The 22,827-nt window shown below is 35.9% G+C and overlaps 2 protein-coding genes across 2 annotated transcripts in view; both read left to right on the forward strand.

The window, feature by feature from the left end:
- LOC116109990 (mitochondrial Rho GTPase 1-like) overlaps nucleotides 1-16,317 on the forward strand; it is a 41,161-nt gene extending 24,844 nt beyond the window's left edge. The window contains exon 13 of the mRNA XM_031396239.1: nucleotides 16,036-16,317. Coding sequence (XP_031252099.1) covers nucleotides 16,036-16,167 — 132 coding nt within the window. The 3' untranslated portion in view covers nucleotides 16,168-16,317. The remainder of the gene's footprint in view (nucleotides 1-16,035) is intronic.
- Nucleotides 16,318-16,498: 181 nt separating this feature from the next.
- Nucleotides 16,499-22,565, forward strand: LOC116109996. The gene is made up of 9 exons (XM_031396249.1): nucleotides 16,499-17,764; nucleotides 17,831-18,161; nucleotides 19,055-19,204; nucleotides 19,286-19,336; nucleotides 19,991-20,124; nucleotides 20,315-20,383; nucleotides 20,867-20,946; nucleotides 21,915-21,975; nucleotides 22,057-22,565. The coding sequence occupies exons 1-9, from the start codon at nucleotides 17,567-17,569 to the stop codon at nucleotides 22,261-22,263; spliced, it is 1,281 nt and encodes a 426-aa protein (XP_031252109.1). The 5' UTR covers nucleotides 16,499-17,566; the 3' UTR covers nucleotides 22,264-22,565.
- Nucleotides 22,566-22,827: the final 262 nt, after the last annotated feature.

Genomic DNA, 22,827 nt, shown 5'->3' on the forward strand with positions numbered 1-22,827 from the left:
ATGTCTGTCTCTCAACATGCAATCAGTGCAGCCTTTATATAGGATGAAAACAAAGTTCAATGGCATATGTATTACATTAGCAAATGGCTATTGGAAGCTAAAACAAGGTATCCAAAAATGGAGTGGTTAGCCTTTTCCTTTGTAATCGTCTCCAGGAAGCTATAACCTTATTTTCATGCCCACACCATCCATGTCTTAACTAATTATCTGCTTAGGCAAGTCCTTCAGAAACCAGAGGCCTCAAGTAAATTTGATCTACACTTCAAGCCTAAAGTACCTATCAAAGGGCAAGCTATTGTTGATTTCATATCAAAGTTCTCCTATCAGCTAGATCAAGTACCAGATCAGCCAACTAGTGACACGATCCAAAAGACCGTCCAAAATCTACCAACATGGAGTCTTTTTGTTGATAGATCTTCCAACAAAAAAAGAGTTAGAGCTGGTCTCCTACTCGTAAGTCCTAAGGGTGCTCGCATATATGGAGCCCTCAGATTTGGATTTAAAGCCGCCAACAATGAGGTTGAGTATGAAGTGCTACTTGCTGGTCTACGATTAGCAGAAAAGATAGGGTCAGAAGTAATCGACATCAATAAAATAATATGAGAGTATGAAGCCAAAGAAGATAATATGATCAGTTACTTAAAGAAAGCTAAGATCGCACTCGGGTCCTTCAAGCACGACATGATCAAGCAAATCCCTAAAGACAGTGTTGCGAATGCTTTGGTTAAGATAGCTTCATTGTTGGATTCTAATGTTCTAGACAACATTCTGGTCAAGTACATCGAAGCTCCTAACATCAACTCACCCAACCAAACAATGGCTACTACAAAGTCAATAACCTGGATGACTCCTATTATTCAGTGTCTCAAAGAAGGGGTTCTTCCTAACAGTAAAATTAAGGCAAGACTCCTACAAACTTGAGCTGCTCATTACATTCTGATAGGAGACCAACTGTACAAACGAGGATTTAGCACCCCTCTGCTCCGATGTGTGACAGATGAAGGCGGTGTTTGCCTAAACTTATAAGCTAATCAAACTAGCTAATAAGCTCTAAAATTAAGCTGACCTATTTGTTTATAACTTTTTTGAACTTATAAATTGAGCTTATAAGCCAAAAAAAAACTAAGTTGGGGAGGTACCTTTTTTTTTTTTTTATTTTTTTATTTTTTTTATTTTTTAAGCAGAGTTTGACCAATTTTATTTTCACATTTTCCTTGTTTAATTTTAAAATTTTATAGTATACCCTTGTTTAATGTAGTACCCTTTTTAGTCATTTTATAATAAAATGTACTTATAAGCCATATTTTACCAAACACATCAACTACTTATCAGTCACTTATAAGTACTTTAATCAAACACATAAATTACTTAAAATTTCAAATGCTTATAAGCTAAAATTAGCTTATAAGCACTTGTTGCTTATAAGCTAATTTTCATAAGCTCAGACAAACACCCCCGAAGAAGCAGACTACATCATGAGAGAGATACATGAAAGGATCTATGGTAATCACACTGTCGCATGATCTCTCACCAATAAAACTATCCGACAAGGATATTATTGACACTTACTTCATGAAGATACCTACAATTTTGTGAAGAAGTGTCACAAATGCTAGAGATTCGCGAACATATCGTGAGCTCCTTCCTACTAATTAACAACGATGACCAACCCTTGGCCATTCTTTATGTGGAGAATTGATCACATCAATCCCATGCCAACCGGTAAAGATGGCATCAAATATGCAATGGTCTCAGTGGATTATTTCACAAAACGGGTCGAAGTAGAAACCTTGGCCCACATCATTACAAAGAAGCTCAAAGACTTTGTCTTCAAGAATATAGTGTGCTGCTACGGGATTCTTCATACCCTTATCCCAGATAATGAAAAACAGTTCAAAAATGAGGAATTCAAATAGTTTGCGAAGATTTAGGGATTTAGAAAAAAATCGCCTCAATAGCAACACCGCAAGCTAATGGACAAGTTGAAGCTATTAACAAAACCATTAAACACACTTTGAAGGCCAAACTTGGTGCAACTAAAGGCAATTAGACCGATGATCTCCCAAAGGTTCTATGGGCATATAGAACCAGTCCAAGGACCTCTACTATGGAAACACCAATGTTGCTAGCATATGGTTGTGAGGCAATGATCCCAGTTGAGGTCAGGACAAGTTCTCTTTGGAGGAAATCTTACAATGAGATGGAGGAAATCTTAGAATGAGACAGACAATGAAGCACTCATACGTGCTAGTCTGGATCTAGTCAAAAAACATCGCAACAAAGCTCAGTTACAAATAGCTTCCTATCAACAGCAAGTTAAGAGGTTCTTTGACTCTACAGTTAGAAGAAGATACTTCTAGGTCGAGGATCTAGTCCTCAAACAAATCATTCTTGGTACTCAAGAACCTAGCACAAGAGTGTTGGGACCTAACTGGGAAGGTCCTTTTCGGGTTGGTAAGGTCATACGACCAGAAATGTATCATCTAAAATGACTTAATGGCTTTGAGATACCATGAGCTTGGAATGCTAAACATATACAACCTTATTATTAGTAAAGTCCAAGTTCCTTTTTATTCTTTTTGATCTCATGTACTTGTAAATTTTATCAACAAGAAGATTATTCTTCAAGAATTACTAGTGTTGTCACATTAACTCTTCGTAATCTTGTTATTTGATCTTTGCAATACTGTACGAATTATGTGATTAGAGGAATTTTGTTCATTTAGTGAGGTGCTTGAATATAAAATTTCGATCACAAATGATAAAAACTTGTATATATTAGTTCAAAAAATATGTACAAAGGAGAAACATAAAGAACTACAAAAAAATGAAGAGAATAAAGCTTCTTCAAGGCGAGTAGAGAAGAGGACGATCAATTTTCCTTGTCTTCAAGATCTTTGGCCTCGATTGCTCCGACCTCCAGATCAGTAGCTCTGACCTCAGGATTCTCTTGCTCTTCGTGATCACCCTTCTCACGAGCATCCTTCTCGTCCCTTTCATCCTCGGAATGAATGAACGGTGGCAATTCTTCCCTGACTTCTATCTCCTCATTGTAGAGTGCTTCAATCGCATCTCAGTAGTCTTTGGGAAGGCTAGTGAGGTCTATATAAGGGTTATCTTTGCATATTTTACTGATAACCTGCAACGACCACTTCCCAACTTCTTCTCTACCTCGAGCTTAGAAAGCTACAACTGCTCATTCAAATAGGAGATTTGCTTGTGAGTGATCTCGAGCTCTCGGCCCTTCTCTCTAGTGGCTTTCTCCATGATAGCCCACAGTTTGGCTGAAGATGCTTCAGTCTCATGATCTCTACTCTCTTAAAGCTCTTTTTCCTCCTTTTGAAACTTTTTTTCCCTCAAGCTTCATACTCTAGTGAGTTTCACCACCTTCAGCTAAAGCTCCATATTCAGATCCTTCTTCTTCTACAGCTCCTTCTTCTGAAAATCATCCGTTTTCAAAAAGGCCTCTTTTTCCTCCAAGTGCTTGTCCGCTAGAACTTGAACCTCCCTTGCAATCACATTGATCGTTGTGAGGGCTTGTCTTAGTTTAACAACCTTCTCCTTCAACTCCTAACTTTTTTCATTAGAAGTGAACTTAGCTTTGTTGTGGAGGATGTTCAAGGCACAAGCAACCTACAAATGAGAATGAATACGAGTTAGTCATAAAAAGAGGATTTTCGACTGATCTCAATAGAGATCACAAAGAAAAAGGTTTTGTACCTAGTTCTGCATCTAAAGTGTCATCACCAGCAGGTTAGAAGGCTTGGCCTTTTGATACCTTTCGAAGTTCGTCTCCAGTTGGCAATCAAGCATGTTCAAGAGTTAAAGCTGCAAATGCTCAAGGAGCTTCCCAATGAGGTCTAGAACAGAGTCATTGCGACCCCTCACCTTAGAAGTCTCCCCAACTTTTTTCTGAGTGGCCTTACCGACCTTTTCTTGAGTAGCTACTGGCTTGTCCTTTGACTGAGGCTTCAATGGAAGGGCAACTTTGGTAGCCACCACGGATCCACCCTTGGGATTTTTAGCTGGTCGCTGCTCGAGCTCATTGGAAGAAGATTCAGACTTTTTTGTTTCTATCTTTTTCCTCTTCTTTGAAGCCATTGACTTCTTCCTTGGGGGCTCAACCCTAGGTTGAGAAGCTTTTGCAGGTCGCTTCTCTTCCTGGCACTTCTCAACACCAGTTTTGTCCCTGCTACAGGGACATTGCTTGGAGTCTCTTTAGCCTTAGACTCCCTGAATAGTCTTGGGAATGTAATCCCCATTGTTCTCTTGATTCTCCTTGGTTACATTGCTACATCACCACAAAAGCAGTACGATCAACAAATAGCATAAAAAGAGACACAAAAAATTAAGTATTTGACAAAGAGGAAAACTTATGAGCTAAAGAGTCAAGATATGCCTCTGCGGTAAAGAACCTGTACTTCCAAAGATTCTTGGTCATTATAGGTCTCTTCACGTCACTATGTTCCTCTTGGAAGCACCAAAAGCTTGAATGCGATTGTGATCCTCTAACAACCGTCACTTAGTCGCTTTGTTTTCTACACAACAAAAAGCTTGTTAATCAACAATTAGACAAAGAAAAAAGGAAAGGAAATGACCTAAACGAAAAGGGAAACCTACACAAGTCTTGAAAATTACAAAACCCAACATACTTTAAGAAAAAGCATTTGGTTTCATAAGTTCCTGCATTACTGGGATAAACAAATAATCCTCTTTCGATCGATGATCGCTTGGAGAGATAATACGAGTCTTTATCCTTGCTTCTCTTCAGCATATAGGCACATGCAAGCTCCAGCGTCGTAGGCTCTCCCAAGTCGTGCTCGCAGGAAAAAATGTATATCATCACTGCCATGATGTACCCATTCGACATCATTTGGAATGGCACAATCTCGAAGTGGTCGTGTATCGACCAGATGAAGGGGTGGAAAGGAACCACAACCCTACTTTTGAAGATCAAGACCATTCCCTCGGGAGGCTCTTAGGTCTTAAAACTTTTTTTTTTTTTTTTTTTTTTTTGGTACAAGTTCACCATGATCGCATACTGATCTGCGATCTTCTGAATCTCTTCTCCAATGATCATGGACTTGGAGTACTTTGGGTTTCCAAGTCCTATGGCCGAGGTATGAGGTTTGAAGGTGTCCTCTTCACTAGATTTCCCCATTTCGGCTCTTGGTGTCCACTCACTCCAGTAGCTGGGTACTCCACTGGTTCTACTATTTGCAAAGGGACAACAACAAGAGGGATTCAAACCCTGAATAATCTACCTCGAAGTACACTTATAAGAAAACTCAAAGGATCCACCCATGGCTGGTATGCTACCACTAACCTAGAAAATCCTAAAAAGATTCACCAAGATTCTTTACCCTAAGTTTTCAAAGCTTTTCAGTGACTCCCTTGAGCACAACCCAGAAAACATTTCTTGTCTACCCTACCAGATACCCACGAACCACCATGATTGTAAAAATGCTGAAAAAAGTATAAAAAATAAGTAAAATAGAAGAAGTCTTTTAACTTATAGTCGCCAAAGAAAGGTATTCTGAAGTAATGTTGAGTTCGCATCAACGGGGTGAGAAGGATGAGTTTTAGGAAAGCAAGAAACCAAGGTTTTCTGAGAAAAATTCTTAAGTTTCCAGAATTTAGGGCAAAGTTAGGGTTTTAAGGTGGAAGGACGACGCTTTGGTTGCCTTATATAAGCAAAATTTGGGTGGCAACAAACCTCTAACCATTGATCCCAACCACATGTCATCAATCCACGAAAAGAGTGACCCTATGTTTTGACAAAAACCAACTGATGAAAACTCCCATTGAGAATCAAAATCATCGGCATAATCATCTCAACCACATTAAATACGCCCTAAAGAATGTCGTTTCTACATGGCCAGCATTTAATGTTCATGGCTAACATTTAATGCGCACAGTATCACTTTTTTCATATTAAAATTATTTTATTATTGTACCAGTTATCAATGCGACAAAAAACATCTGAGAAGGTTGTTCAAAAGAGGCATTGTTTAGATTATCAAAAGCGAACACCAACTAAGATTGTTCAAAAGCTTAGCCATGGAAAAATCCAAGTTTTCTAGATCGTGGATCAGGACAAGTCTCTCAGATCGCATGAAGTGACTAGCTTTCAATTCCCAGCAACCAGTCTCAGGTCATCTCCAATAATGTGGTTGCCCTAGCTCTCAAATTGGGTGCACATCTCTAGGACCAGCCAGATCAGGTCATGGCATAATCATGAAGTTCTCAAAATCCAACACTTTGAATCTCAAGAACTAGGAACTTCTGTTATGCCTAAAATAAGGGCTGGTCTATGCTGACGTCATCAAGCACCAATCAGAATCCAAAAAACCATTCCACTGTCCAAAACATGACACATATCCATAGGCAAAAGAATATAGCTCTCATAGACCCAAATCGACTCAAGATTTTGTGCCTGCATGAATTTGGTTCGCACACCTATCCAGACCCCATCTAATTTAAGGATATTCTTTGAGTTCTCAACAAATGGGAATACAAGAGGGATCTTCACGGCATGAGGCCACTTACAAAAGTGTAATCATTACCTTAAGCTAAACGGGTATAAATAGGCACCTCCGTCTCATAAAATCTGGATTAGACATTTACGCATTCAACAAAGAAAATAGCAAAGACACACTACTAGAAAGTGACTGGCTTGACATTCTCTAATAACACTTAGAACACCAAGCACTTGTGATCCGAGATGGTAGCTTGCAACCTCTTGTAAGCCTGTCTAGCGATCAAAAAGTAATTTATATAAACAAATACAATGGATGTAGGATTTACTTTACGCATCTAAACCACTAAAAAAATTATCTTGTTAACTTTACATTTACGTCTTTGCATGGTACTGTGCTCACAGTACCTTTCCCACTCACTTTAATCAGCTCACGTGTGATTTCTTAGCACTTTATACATGCAAAGTTGTTGGTGTCAAAATCAAGCATCAACAGTATGCATAAACAAATGTTTTCTATATATATAACCGCTAAAGCTCCAATCACGTTCCATCACAAACCCTTAAAACCCAAATTTTTCAATAATTCATGATAAAAATACAATCATTATGCATAAACAAATAATCTCCATGTTCTATCACAAACCCACCAAACTCAAAATCACAAAATTCCCAAAAAAAAAAAAAAATACTTGTCTTGAAACTAAAAACTAAATATTACACCAAATTTAGAATTACAAAAGAATCCAAATTAAACCCATTAATGTAAAAAACATAAACTACCATACATAACTCACAGTAGACTGAACAGCAACTTGAGAAGAAGAAACAGCATCCGAGTTGGACTCAGACTTAGACCCAGTTGCATAAACTCGATTGGCTCTAAAATTTGCTATATATGTCCTTTTCTCCAAATTTGTGAAACGAACCCGGATGAAGAAGAACCAAGAATCTGTATGGCTTTAAGCATAGCTACTTGAAAATTGAAAAAATGGAATCTTTACAATAATTGATTTGGAAGGGAGACAAAAAGAGTCTTATGTTTGAAGGATGATGATTGGGTCGTTGTGGGGACAAAGCAAATGAGTTTTTGAAAGAGTTTTCGTAAATGATGAAAAGAAAAAAAAGAAATATTTAAATTTAAAAAAAAAAAAACAGTTTTTGGGATAAAGAAATTATATTAAGTGTCCCTAATTAAGGGACTGAATGGAAAAATAGCAACAAAAAAAAAAAAAAAACTCTCACTAAATACTTCTTCTACATATTTTATGTCACAATTTGGACGAAATTGTCCCCTTGTTCTCCAATTAACACTTAGCCTAACACCTATTTTCTCTTTTCTCAATTTTTCTCTCTTCTTAACAAGTTATCACATCATCCAATATTATTGATGTTGGGGGGTTAGGAACGTTTAGCGGAAGCACCCGATTGCCCGGATTTTAAAACTTCCTCCCTAATTGTGCCATTATGATCAAGGTAATAATGATTTAATTCAAATAACACATGCATGTATATATGTATCAAAAACATGAAATACAAAATAAGAGTAAGAAAAAGTTATCGGCTCCTTTGCTATTTTCTTTCTCCTCATTGAATCCTCACAAAGTACCCCAAGTGTGGTACCTCTAGATCGATACACACAAGCTCTCTCATTGATGGGAATTAACTCACTACAATGGAATCAAGAACAAATTCTTCCTTGGGATGGCAAAGAATATCGGTGGCTAGGGTTTTCTTATAATTTTTCTCTTATATAATAATGAACCCTAAGCCTCTTTTAAATAGCCACCAAAAATGGATTAGTAGGCAATCCTTGGGATATCTTATTCCAGTTTAAATTATTCTCTAATGGATTAACTAATAACTAAACTTAGGCCTATTTAAGTGCTAGCCCAATTTGAGTCCAAGTTTAATTATTAAATCCACTTATAAAGTCTCTTTATTTGGACTTAATTTTTAATTAATCAATCAATAATTAATTAATTTATCCAATTACAAAAATACCCTTTTAACCAATTCTACTAATTAGTCAATTAGGACTTCTAGAAACTTTAATATCCTCATTAACTCTTTAATGAGAAAATTCCAGATTCCCATCAAGCTTAGAAATCGATAATGTGTGTGACATTTCTAGATTCATTTATCGATTGGCATGAGGTAAATATCAACTCTTGATATCCATCTTCCTTACAGATCATGAGTGACACCTAGTAGTATATCATGGCCGCCAATCAATGAATGAAGTGTGATCATATGAACCTGTAAAATTGAGCATTCAGTCATGTCACCTCATTCCCTTTGATGTTGTGTTCCGATCAAGTGTAGACCATGGTATAGTCAAATCCCTAATTTGATCACATAATTCAGATCATCTTAAAATGTGGAATTGTGTTTCTATGAAACTATTTAGAAAACACATCCTCCACATTCGTTGATCCCTTGGAATGCTCAAGCTCATAATGTCTGAGCCATCAGATTCCTTATTGAATATGCATATGACTCCGTACATGATTAACTCATGACCAACAAGCACTACACACTAGATATAAACAATCTAGTGATAACGTACTGAAGAACCACGAGCTCCCATGCACAAGACATGATCGCATCTTAGGTCTAGGGATAAAGTGACACTAATGCACAAAACAATGATCATTGACTGAAGACATTATACCCATGTGATCAATCATCCAATAATCATCTTCGATGCTTCATTCTCTAATAAATCACCTCATTACTCATTCCCTTATGATATGAGTCTCATCACCCAACCATCAACATCTCATGCTAATCAATGGCGGCACATAGTAATGCTGATCTTGCGATAATATTGCCCCCAATTATTATCACCTCTAATCAAGAACATACTTAAGAGTGAGTCACATGAAAGAATCTTGATACTCATATTCTCAAACTCTTTGAAAATAGAATTCTTTCCAGAACAAGCTCAAAGTAGCATAGAATAATCGTCATTTTATTAATGTTAAAACATTACAAAGTTTATATATAAATGTTTCCCCAAAGTTTACATCTATCATTGGTTTTAGGGCACATACACTAACAATTGAAGCTTTGTTTTATTGAGAAGAAGACGTTACTTCATACTTGGCTCATTTGTTGAGTTTTTCATCCATTAGAAACCACAACCAATAGGTATGTTTTTTGATGATTTGGAATATTTGGTAAATTAGTATATAATTGAAAATTTCTTATAGATTTGATATGATATATTGTATATAAGTTTGCAATGGATAATATGTATGCTTGTTGTGTTAATTTGTAAATAAGAATGTATATAAAATCATTTGGGTTGTGAATTTGGAGTAGTTTCAACCAAGTTTATGCTAGAGGTAGAAGAAAACTAATGCCAGATACTTGATAATTGGGCACTATCAGGCATATATTTTTAGCAACTTAATAGGCACCCAATAATAAGGTATAGGGCATATTTGAAGTAGAAACACTCGACAAAGTGGATAAGGTGATATCGAGCCATGTCGAGTATTATGGGTTATAGAATAATGCATGATTGATATGTATCAAGTGATATCGAGCATTGTCGGGTTGAATTAGTACTTTGTTTATTTTGTGTTCCAAATTCTGAAATTGTTTATACTTTTGCATATATAACATCTTATATTAACTTTGCAAGAACAATGGATGTTATTCATGTTCTTGAGAAGTACGGAGGGCGTTTGGAGTTTGAGTTCGATAGTCCAATACAATATGTACAAGGGAAGATTTTTCCTTCAATATTGCAATGTATAAATGATTTACACTTTACTGATCGTATGTTTTTTAGCTTATAATGTATTGAACTATTGATTACTTACACTGTAGCCATACCTAAGTGGTGTGATTAATGCTTTGTAGCTTATATTCTAAATGTATTTTTCCATATAATGATCAGTATCTATAATTGGTGTAAAGCCCCACTTGAGGTACGTAGCTAATGTTTGTTGTATTACCTACATGTTTATTGTTTTGCTCTTATTTGAGTTAGTATATTGTTAATTTTGGTTGGTTGGCCCTTGGTTGAATGTATGTGTTGGTTTGGTTGATAGTTTGCCCTGAAATTGGTTAAGACTTGGTGAATTTTGGAGTTACAGACTTCGCCGGGGCAAAGAATAATCTTCGCAACGGCGATGTAGGTTCTGCAATCGGCATGGTAGGTTCTGTAATTTTTCGTCCGGGCAAAGAAAGGTCTTCGCCGCGGCGACAAGTCGACTAAAACGTTGGGTGAAGTTTCTAGAGAATTTTTCTATAGGGGTAAAGTGACCATTCTACCCCTAATTAGCAAGAAAAGTAGGGAGTGAAATGTAAGAAAATTACATGGAGAATGTGTTAGAGTTAGGGGTGTGAGTGTAAGGAATTAAAGGAAAATGATGGAATTTCCAAGAAAGAGCAAGGGCAAAATGGGAATGCATGTGTAAAATATGAGCTAAAAAGGGATTAAGCTTAGTAAACCCTTCATTTTCTCTACTCCACCGCCATTCCCATTCACCATTTTCTCTCAACTCTTCATTCAATCTTTCAAGGATTTTAGAGGGCTTTTGAGTAGCTTTTGGTAGAAAGTTGATCTAAGGCATCCTAAGCTAAGGATCCTTGCTCTAGATGTGAAATTTACCTATAAATATGTGGAGGTCTTATTGTATTATTATTTAAAGTTGTAGAGAAAAGGTTACCTACCAAAGGAGAAGAGAAGTGCTAGTGGAATCACTCACTCATAAGATAAGTAAATCCAACCCAAGTTAAGATTTAAGCAATCAAATGAATTGATATGTATTTATATACTTATAATTGTGAGATTGATTGCTGAGATTGTAATTGTTGATGAGTTGATGTGTTGATAAATGGTTCTTTGAGCTAAGAGAAGTAGAGTCAAGGTTACGATGGCCAATTGAAGTTTGGCCGAATTTGAGAAGAAGTTGAGTAGAGAATTTGAAGTGCCTTTCCTTGACAGATTTAGAATTATTATAGGGGAGTTTTACTCCAAATATGGATGGTCTAAGAAAGAAATAGAGTTATAGTTAAAGTAGAGTTTTTGTATGCACATGAGTTGTTTGATGAAATGTTTAAAAGGGACATGAGTAAGAGTAGAGAACCTTAATTATTGCTACATGGCATAATTGCGTTTCATAAGTGCATTAATGAGCATGAGCCATCCATATGCATTAATTGTGCACTTGAGAAGTAGCTTGAGAAAGAGTAGAGAATTTTGAGTATAAGCTACATTAAGAGTAAAGAGAAGAGAGAATAATCACTAGAGAATAAAGACAAAGTAGTGCTAAAGAAAAGAATAGAATGGGTTATGCGATGGGGAGCCCGTGAGTGATGAGTAGAATGGTTACGAGAGTGGGTGCTTTGTGATCCCCAGTCGTGCCTCCGGTAAGATGGGGCCATGACATTCAAGAGAGAGAGAGAGAATATACACTCACATGGTCAAGGGTTCCAAATCCATGCATAACCGAGTCCGATCGACAGAGAATGAGTAGAAGTCACGAAGAGTGGGTTGGTGCTTTGTGAACTCCACCTGGTCGTGCCTCCGGTAAGATGAGGCCGTGACATTCAAGTGAGAAAGAATAAGCAAACATGAGAAAGAATAAAGAGAGAGAATGAGTAGGGTCACGAAGAGTGGATGAGTATCCAGCCGTGCCTCCGGTAAGATAAGGCTGTGACCTACAACAGAAAGTTAATAGAAAGGAGTTATGAGAAACAGAAACATAAACATAAAATAAATGACATGAGAAGAGTGTAAGGAAAGAATTAAGAGAAAGAGTTACGGTGACAGACAAGTAGAGGATTTACTTACTGAGCATTATTTTGTGCTCATCCCGTTGTTTTCTTTGTGATTGCAGGATCTAGGTGTTGGCAAGCGAGGAGTAATAGCTACACTGTCCACTGTTTTGATGACTTTCTATAAATGATGCTCTATCTTGTATAAAGAATGTTTATATGTAATAAAATAAAAATTTTGGGCCCATCTACTTTTACTACAATATATGTATTTTAATATATGTATTTCTATGAGTATTCTAGTATAAAGGAGTTATTACGATTATAAATCAATAAGGCATGATAATCGGCGTAATTCTAAATTTCCGGTTTGAAAGAATTAATACTTACAGTTATAATGAACCATACCATTTAAAAGCATTGAACAATCTAATCATGAGCATATTTTGTCCACAAACTCATTTAAACACATATACAAAAACAAATATTATCATTAAACTTCAATAAAAGCATGTATAGTTACATGGTTTATTAATTTACTACTATAAAAGCATTTCTCTATAGAAAATAGAATACACAATACGCCTCCTAAGTGTGTGTCCATCATGTCTCTCAATACAGGAAAGCAACACATTGTAGGTACTTTATAATAACAAACTTTAACGTAAATGCGCTACAATCATTAAACTATGTATCTTGTTATAGTATGACATCTTGTAATAACCTCTTCACCTCAAATTTTGCCATTTTTGAACCACAATTCATGTATTTTCCAAAGTAACCTATCTTCTTCAACAAGCGAGGGTCGATAATTAGCAACAATTGGTAACATATGGTTTGTAGTGCTCCACATATTCCGATGTTATGAAAATATTCTTAATAATTGTCATTTACCCCCTACAAAGTTGCAAATTATTTTTTAATCACAGGAAAATAATATATAATAACATATATGTTGGAAATAAACCAAAAAAAAAAAAAAAAAACTTAGTTTCACACAAGCAATAATGTTATGTAAAAGTGCCCAAAACCACTCCAAACCACCCAATACTCCAATCAAGTCATTACTTACATGCCCTAAACTACCAAATCATCCCTATTTGTTAATATATAAAGCTCCTGAATATGTCTTAAACCACTCAATACCCCTATCAGGTTATTTTCACAAATGCACTACGGTGCCACATAGGATCATATCGGAAGGTATTGAGCTAAATTTAGAATAGTAAGTGTTTGATGCCTTCCGATATCACCACATGGGGGCTTTTATCACCATTTCAAATATTGACCCCATTAACCCGATTGTGTCTGATAAGGGCTATCGAGCAAATTTGCAATCTACTTTATGATTTTTTGTGACTTCCTATCATTTCCATTTATCAGTTTCTTCCAACAAAACAACAAAATCACCTCTTCACAAACACCCAATCACAATAATCAAGTAATAAACCATCAAACAAATGTTCAGCAATAAAAAATTGCACAAATCTAATCTAACATAATCTTAACCTAAACTCTAGCAACAATTTATCATAAAGATTAGAAATTGACCAAACATAATTTTTTTTAATTATTTACTTTCCATTTAAGATTTCAAAACGCAGTGTTTTATCACTCAACTGCTGAAAAACTTTGTTATATAAAATTTGTATGATGAAACTCCTTAAAAATGATAATAATCTCTTATAAATCATCATAAAATAATAAAAGAATCCCTTAAAATATCAGAAAACTCTCTAAAAATATAAGTAATATTAGGTCCACAACTCAATCTTACAACTTTCTCTTACAAACTGGGACATGGTATATCATAATTGGTTAGCTCGCATTGAATAAGCGAGACCCATGTATGAGCTGACCAATTGTGAACTATCACGTCAAGGGTTGGGAGAGAAGATTGTGAGATTAAGTTATAGACCTAACATTATTGCTAAAAATAAATTAAAAAAAAAACCTCTTACATAGTGAGATTTTTATGCTTTTTTGTTTTTTTTCTTTTTTTTTTTTTTTTTTGGGGGGGGGGGGGGGGGTCGGGGGAGGGGTGTGTGGGGTTAAGTAAAAATTGATCCAGTTAACTCCTTAGATTTGGCCATCTCCGGAGCAAATGAAATTAAGCCCCGAATTAATACAAAACGTTTTGCCATTTTAGTTTCATGGCTCACGGGCCGTTCGATTAGACCCGATCAACACCACCACACTTCAGAAGACCGCTGTCGGGTTACCCGGCCCATTTAACACCCGTACATCCAACGGTCCCAAACTCCCAATCATGCTTGAAGCCTCAACCCTAAACGTTTTTCCTCAAGCATTCTTCTCTCTCGCGCAAAAACCCCTTTACCAAATACACACACTCCTTCACCAATTGCTCTCTCCAAGCTCTGATTTCTTCAAAACCAAACCCTCAAAATTTTTTAAATCTTGAACAAATGCCAGGACCAGCGTGAGAATTGTGGTGGTTGGCGACCGAGGCACCGGAAAATCTAGCCTTATATTGGTTGTGGCCTTCGGATCGGTCTGGGGAAAGGTCTTTCCAGTTCATTCTCCCACGCGCCTCCCTCTCCATTTCTACCGCGATCGCGCACTGTCACCATCATCGACACCTCTTCCAGGTACACTGTCCGTACACATTGTACATTCGTATGTGCATAACTCCTGTTTCATATTTGATTTGATTTGTTTTTAGTTGGATTTTTTTTTAAGCTCTTACGTTTAAAGTAGTTAGTTTTAAGGTAGTGTGCGCAATATAAAATAGGCTGATTTTTGTATATTATAAATGTTCAATTTTAGCTTTGAGAATTAGGGTAAACTTAATGGAGTATGCTGATTCTTGTGCATTATAAACGTTCAATTTTAGCTTGGAGAATGAGGGTAGACTGATGAAGAATTGAATAAAGCTGATGCAATAAGACGTTGCAGATTTATGTTATCATCATTCTGAAATCTGGATATTATACATGTTCATCTGTAATAAGACGTTGCAGATTTAGTGGCATTTTTCTATGTTTTCAGCATTCTGATCTCTTGTAAATTGTGTTATACATGTTCTCATTGTCTTGGGACGTCACAAATTTGATGATCATGGTGCAGGGGACTAAGAAGACACTTATTTTTCAAGAAATACCCAAAGATGGAGTGAAAGAATTTCTCTCATATAAGGAATATAGTGGCAACCTGTGATGTTGCTTTATTCGTCTATGATAGGTACTTAAAAACTCTTATGCATATATTTGCAACGTGAACTCTTCTTGTTGGATAAGTGCTTGTGATTGTTTGTCTATGTATTTCTTTACTACTGTCATTTTATTGGATTTATTGCCTCTTCTCTCCCTTCTGTCATGCATTTGCCTGTGCACCATGGTCAGAATTAAAATTGGGGTGATGCTTTTAATTTATCTTCGTTGTCTTTTTGTGATTTAACAAGAGTATGTATGCACAGTAATTTAATTTCGTTCCCTCTATGTTGTTTGTGAGTTGTTTGGTCATGATATTTTAATTTATTTGAATATGTAGATATCATGAACTGCATTGTTTCTAATTTCCAGTTCAGTTGAACATTCATGGAAAAGGACAAAGGAACTGCTGGTGGAGGTTGCTAGGCAAGGGGAAGTCAGCGGTCATGGGGTGCCATGCCTTCTTATTGCAGTCAAGGATGACTTGGATCCATGTCAAATCACTGTACAAGATTCAGCAATGGTACAGAACTATCTTTGGCTACTTAGACTACGTACAAGTATAAACATCTTTGGATGATTGTTCCTATAGAAATTGCTAGTCATTGATTATGGAGAACAAATAATTTCCTTTCCTTTTCCAATTTTTAGGTTAGTCAGGAGATGGGAATCGAGCCTCCTATTCGTGTAAGCATGAAAGTAGGAGATTCCAAAAATTTATTCAGCAGAATTGTGAGGGCAGCAGAATATAAAGATTCTCGTCAGCCCTTTCAACACAGCTAGAATACATAAACCCAGTTTCTGCCTGAAGATAGTGCAAAGAACACATATTTAGGCAGGTTCAAAAACCAATAGCAATGTTTACTTATTTGATCTTTCAATTGAAAAACATAGATGATAAAATGTCATTTTACTCCAACATGAATCAAAATGTGAAATAATACATCTTCTAAGAAACTACAACCAATCTAAACCACCTCAGCACACAAACATGGTCCTAATTATTCAATTGACCTGATGGAATTCGATATGTAAAATAAGGTTTCGGATATCTAACTTACATCATTTGGAAGCAAATGCATTCCTAGTTTTTCTTTGTAAATGAAATCTAATTCCTCAACAATTTCAGCTTCCGTAGCCATTTACCAGCCACATGCACGCAACCTTCAACTAGGTTTCACAAAAACAAAAGTTTACAAAAATGGCCACAGAATTCTATTCATATAACTACTCTACTATAACCACCAGACCACCATTGACCATTAAGCTTGAATATTAACTACTAAAAGCTTAGTTTAAAATAAGTCCTGCTCATTTCTATCTTCTTCTTCTCTTCGAATTTAGAGTTCCTAATTACCACATTAATTACGAATCTACCCATACAACTAATTAAACTCATATTTTTCGGTTATAATTATAATTTTTTGGATTTTTTTTTTTTTTAAATGGAAAGCCAAGAAGCGGATTAGGATCGACACAGAGCCCCATATCTTTTTCGTTCATGCTTATATCTCCTATCGATCACCGATCCTGTGAAATTAGGCAATGTGCGTTCAAACTTATGTCTCCTATCGAATCATCACCAAGGTGCTTTTGATTTTTCAGCTATTTAATGTTTAACTTACTGTATATATTTATTTAATTGGATGATTATGTTATAAGAAATTTGATAGAAAGATTATAAAGTAGTGTAATTAAGATTTGAATGCTCATACTTAGTGATCAGGGTACTGTCTATATCTAAAATGCGCTGGGAGTCTTTTGTGGATATATAAATTTTTTAAAGCCCTGATCCCTGGGACCATCAATGTTATAAACTTTTTTCGTGCCGCCATCTACACTGTGCACTCCCTTCGTTTTCCGGCCGGCATCTAAACTGTGCAGTCCCTTCGTTTTCCTGGGAGTCTTTTGTGGATATATAATTTTTTTAAAGCCCTAATCCCTGGGACCATCAATGTTATAAACTTTTTTCCTGCCGCCATCTACCCTGTGCACTCCCTTCGTTTTCCGGCCGCCATCTAAACTGTGCAGTCCCTTCGTTCTCCTGCCGCCATCTAAACTGTGCAGTCCCTTCGTTCTCCTGCCGCCATCTACACTGTGCACTCCCTTCGTTTTCTGGCCGCCATCTAAACTGTGCACTTTCTTCCTTCCGTTTCTCCTTTGCTTGTGATATTTCTCTCTCATGGAAAATTTGGAGGTGTTAGCTGCGTACGACGTGGATGACATCCTCAAAAGGTTGCACGAGCAGATAATGGGAGACGAGAACAGATTGTTCCAAACAAGGGCCGAGAACAAAGCCAAAAAAAATTCCATATTTGGAACTTTAAACCGTTTCGATGGAAAGTCGTTTGATTCGGTTCAATCACATAAAATTTTTGAGGTAATTTATTTTACTACGTTTCTTATATTACTTCATAGATTGTTTTGATGTTTTTACTTTTTGCAGTTAGGGAGTCTTGTTTGCGTGTTCACCAAACATGGGTCCGGCGAGGTCAAAGACAAAGCCGTCAACATTCTTAAAAGACTCAAAAATCATTGTGTGACTCTTATGAATGCTGACTCCCAGGTAATCGAAAATTTGTTCAACGAGACTGTTATGAATGCTGACTCCCAGGGAATCGAAAATTTGTTCAACGAGACTGTTATGAATGTTGACTCCCAGGGAATCGAAAATTTGATGCCCCTGCTGAACCCCGGTTGGCAAGCCTTCAGGTCCTGGAACCCGGATCCGAGCACACTGATCTCAGATCCGTACCTAACTCCAAACACGTTCNATGGTGTGTATGATAGACGAGAAAGAACTACCATCCAAGTAAAGTTGAATTTAAGAAAAAGTAGTATCTTTTGGGTAAAAAAGAAAATAAAATTAAAAAATCAATCATATTCATTAGATGGTTGAACTGACATGTTTTTGGATCTTTCAAACAAATTAGCAGAGAATCCAAATCAAGATTAAGAACTAGATAGTTTGGTGGTTTGCTTAGGACTATTGGGTGTGTTACTCAATAGATTTTGAGCTTGAATTTTATGACTATTAATAAGGGGTAGTTACTGAATACTTATTTGACCGTTTTAAGGAGAATAGTCAAGGTAAGCAAAAGTTAACTCGAACACCGTTAGATACCAAAATATATATATATATATAAATATCCAGAGAGAGGATCCCCGTTAAGTGTAGCAAATCTCATCAGCATAATAAAACAAATGGTTATTGATAATATAATGAAAACTTGGCTTGGCAATTGATACAAAGGAAAAGAAGACTGGAGGCTTCAAAATGGCACAGTTGAAAGAAGTATATAAGAAGGAAAGAATAAGTTCTCTGTCTCTAGTCAAAGAAGCTTGAAACAAGTACTTGAGAAAGTGAAGTTGACGCTGAACATTTCACTTTATTCTTTCTTTTTAATAAACAATTTCAAGTATATCTTCACTCACTCACTTTAGCAACACACAGTTTCGCCATTAATACAAACTTACAGAGAAGAAGAAACCTCATCAGAATAATCACCCACTTCAGTTCAAAACATGAAGATTTCTTCTTTGCTCTTCCCTCTCCTCCTCCTCCTCCCCCTCCTCCTCTCAGGTTCTTCTTTTACATTCCAAATACGACTGATGTACGAAGTTCTCTATTAATTTTTTTTCTTCTTTTTTATTTTTTGGGGTTGAACAGGTGATGGTTTTGGCCCATCTTTGGGTGTAAATTTTGTGCATGGAACAAGGATCCCAGAGCATACATGTCACAAGCTAATTGAAATGAAGAAATGTGAGATTGAGAAATGCAACCAGGCATGCTCAGAATTCCCAAATGCTGTTGGGGAGTGTAAGCAAACTAATTGTTTTTGCACTTACTTTTGTATAGATCCTCCTATGTGATTTGTGAACTCGTTTTGTGTTGTACAAGTATACAAGAGCATGAATGCGCCAAAATCTTGCATTATTTTCTTCATATATGGTAGGGTTCTAGGATACATTTTTTTGGTTTTTCGGCTTAAATTAACGTTTAGGGATCAAGGTTAAGTTTGGTTCATTAAAGTGTCATATACATCAAACCAAACCTAACTGAGCGTTAGGGGCGGAGTTACTTTTAGGCCTGGGGTGGCCGTGGCTAACCCAAGCCCACAAAATTTTTTAAAATTTATATAGAAAAAATATGTTTAACCCCTTTAAATGTAGTTTTTCTTATTCTGATTATCCCTAATTTTAGAAGATAACACTTTAGCCCCAATAAAATAGTAAATGTAACTTTCTAATTACTTTTGGGCTCCGTTATTCATTAAAGATAATATTTTGGCCCCCTCGGAAAATATTATTTGGCTCCGCCCCAATTGGGTGTTCGGTTAATACTATCAATTATGTAAATATGTTTGTTATGTTACAAACAATAATCAATGACTTATTAATAAAATTGTTTTGTTGTGGATTCGACTTTTTTTTTTTTCGTGGATTCAAAAATCCTCCTTCTGGATTCGGAAGTATCGTTCATGGTGGATAACAAGAATCATGGCTCAAAAAGATTTTATTAAGAATGTGTCAATAAAAGCAATCCATATAATTATTATGATAATTAATTAAGAACAANACTATGTAACTGTTTGTCCAATTTCAGAGTTAGGGCAATCTTTGTCAGATTTTGGTAAAGCAGCCAAGCTTCTTGGTGCTTGTGAAGGAGATTCTCTTGGAAAAACGTTTTCTGAGCTTGGGGTGAAATCTGAGACATTATCAATAAAGCTGCAGAAGGAGGTAGGCTTTAATTATAATTAAAAAATGAGAACTTCGGAGTAGGCTGTTTATCAAGTGTGTTTACCAGCATGCATGTCTGTGTTTGTGATGTTGATTTGCTGATGACTTAGAATTGGTTTCATTATTCATAATAGTTTTGAAATTATAATACTAAATTATAAATTTATGACTGTATTTCATTACTGTACAGGCCCATCAACTCTTGATGAATTTTGAAGAACCCTTGAAGGACTATGTTCGGGCAGTGCAATCCATTAAGGTGAGTTAGACTTTTAACTTTATTAATGCTCAGAGACTGCCCACCAGCTTTATAGAAATAAATTTACTACAAATTACACGGTTTCTTTTCAGATCAGGTTTAACTTTACCTGTCTGGTTCAGCTAAAAATTGACACTAAAATCATTGAAAGTGAATTCCAAGGGTTGGGCTTAGTTATAGAAGCCTTGGTTTCAATTAAGAGGTCAAAGATTTAAATCCTCTTAAGGCCACCTTTGTGGAATATTATATCCTACAAGTTTCCTAACCACCAAGATTATAGTGTCTAGATGTAGCCCCTAGTTTACAACTTGATTAACATGTACGGAAGGTCAAAGGACTTATGGGTATATAAAATAACATTTTAAGTGGGTTAAGAAATACTAATAATGATAAATCATCAATAGAAGTTTCTCCTCTCCCTTCTTTTTGCAATCTGGTCTATTCATTAATGAGAGAATTCTTTGCTTCTGTATTTCAAAGCAGGCAACGATAGCAGAAAGAGCTAATGCCTTCAGGCAACAGTGTGAACTGGCTGAAACCATCAAGTTGAAGGAGATAAACCTGTATGATTCTTGCCTGCTATTTTCTTAAAATGTTTTTATGCTTAAATCTACTTGCGAATTGCTTTGACTATTATTTTTTTTCGTATTTCGTAATATTTACTCTTAGTTACTCTCCTTAGTCAGGATAATCTTTGACCTACTACCTTGATTTTAGTGTGAGCTCTAACACCAGGATAGTGTGCTAATAACAAAGCGCTATTTAATTTTTACAGTCACATTTTCTTCTCATCCTTGAGGAAAATTTGAAGGCCTTTTTAGTGTCAAATAGGACATTAACATGTTGTCATCAAGTACATGTTACTTGAATGTTGGAACATTTCCTTGAATTTTGATGGCTGAGTAGGGTGCCTTTGTTTACATTTTACAAAATATGATTTCCAGTAACTATTTTGGAAAACATTTTCAGAAATATAGAACCTTTTTCTAACTTCTGTTGAAGAAATGGGAAAACAATTTTTAAGTTGTGTTCACTGTTTTCTGAATTATATCTCAAGACCAGAAAGTAGTTTTAAATTATTTGATGCTTTTATAACCTTTTTGGAAGCAGTTTGATTTGATTATTTTTATTATCATTAGGAATTTTGGTTGGGAATTTTAATGATTATATTAAGATCTTTACTTTTTTCAAAAATGAAAATCATTTGAGTGCTTTTTCATGGTTTTTGTTTTCAGAATACTAGTTTTAGAAAATTGGTACTAAATACTTGCTGGTATGTTAAAAATACGGCATCCTGTTTCCTGTTTAAAATTTTGGAATTCATTTGTAGAAACAATTTGCAAAATACTATCAAATAGGCAGTTTATTTTGTTAAGAGGCACATCTTACACTAACACAATGACAAATTTTAATGAAAGGGATGAAACCTGATGATTTCCCAAGTCAGGAAAGTAGGCGCTTCTTTATCTTTTATTTTCCTCCATTTTTTGTGTCATTGATCAGTAATCTGTCTGTATCCATTGGATTGCAGTGACAAGCTCATGCTGACACGGTCTGATAGGGTTGGGGAGGCCGAGATTGAGTACAAGGAAGTAAGTCAGTTTACAAAAAACATTATCCGGTGGATGCCTAAACAATCTATGCTGTATAACTAACATTGGTTTTGGATGCAGTTGAAGGCAGAGAGTGAGGAGGCAACGAGGAGATTTGAGGTGATTGTACGCTTAATGAATGAAGAGATAGTACGATTTCAGGAGCAGAAAACATTGGATATGGGAATCGCTTTTCATAAATTTGCAAAAGGACAGGCACGACTAGCCAATAGTATCGCTGATGCCTGGCGAAGTCTCCTTCCAAAACTTGAAGCTTGTTCCACATAATCAGTATTTACTAACCACCCACCGAGCAAAGTTCTTGTTTCAGTATTTGGTTCTTGGGAAATGGCAGGGGCAGCTCTTGCATTTTAAAAACTTGACTATGGGGAATTAAACTCCCTGCTATTTGACGCTGTATGTATTGATGTTAATTTTACACCTTCGCTTGTACAAATTTAACACTGGGTGAGTCAAAAAAGCATTCATCCTTTTAAGGTTGCAAAATTTCAAAATTTTCATGTGTATTACAAAATTTAGCTTCATTTTTATAGTTAGATAATGTGCATAAAGCTGAATAAACTCTTCTTATGTGATATTTTTTTTTTGTAATAACTTTTTTTTCCCCTTTATAGTTTAATTGTCGTCCACATTTGTAGATTATTTGATTGTTATCATAAATACCTTAAAGTTTTTGTCCCATGAATTTTCTCCGGAGATGTACTTTGATTGATATTAAATGCAATGCCACAAATTCCCATCAAAATAGCAGATTTTGGCTCTGAGATTAGGTTCTCAATCAAATTAATGACGGCCTTTCACTGAAATGACATGGCATGCCTAATTCACAGC

This window comes from Pistacia vera, unplaced genomic scaffold, assembly GCF_008641045.1.
Source record: "Pistacia vera cultivar Batoury unplaced genomic scaffold, PisVer_v2 Contig592, whole genome shotgun sequence".
NCBI lineage: Eukaryota > Viridiplantae > Streptophyta > Magnoliopsida > Sapindales > Anacardiaceae > Pistacia > Pistacia vera.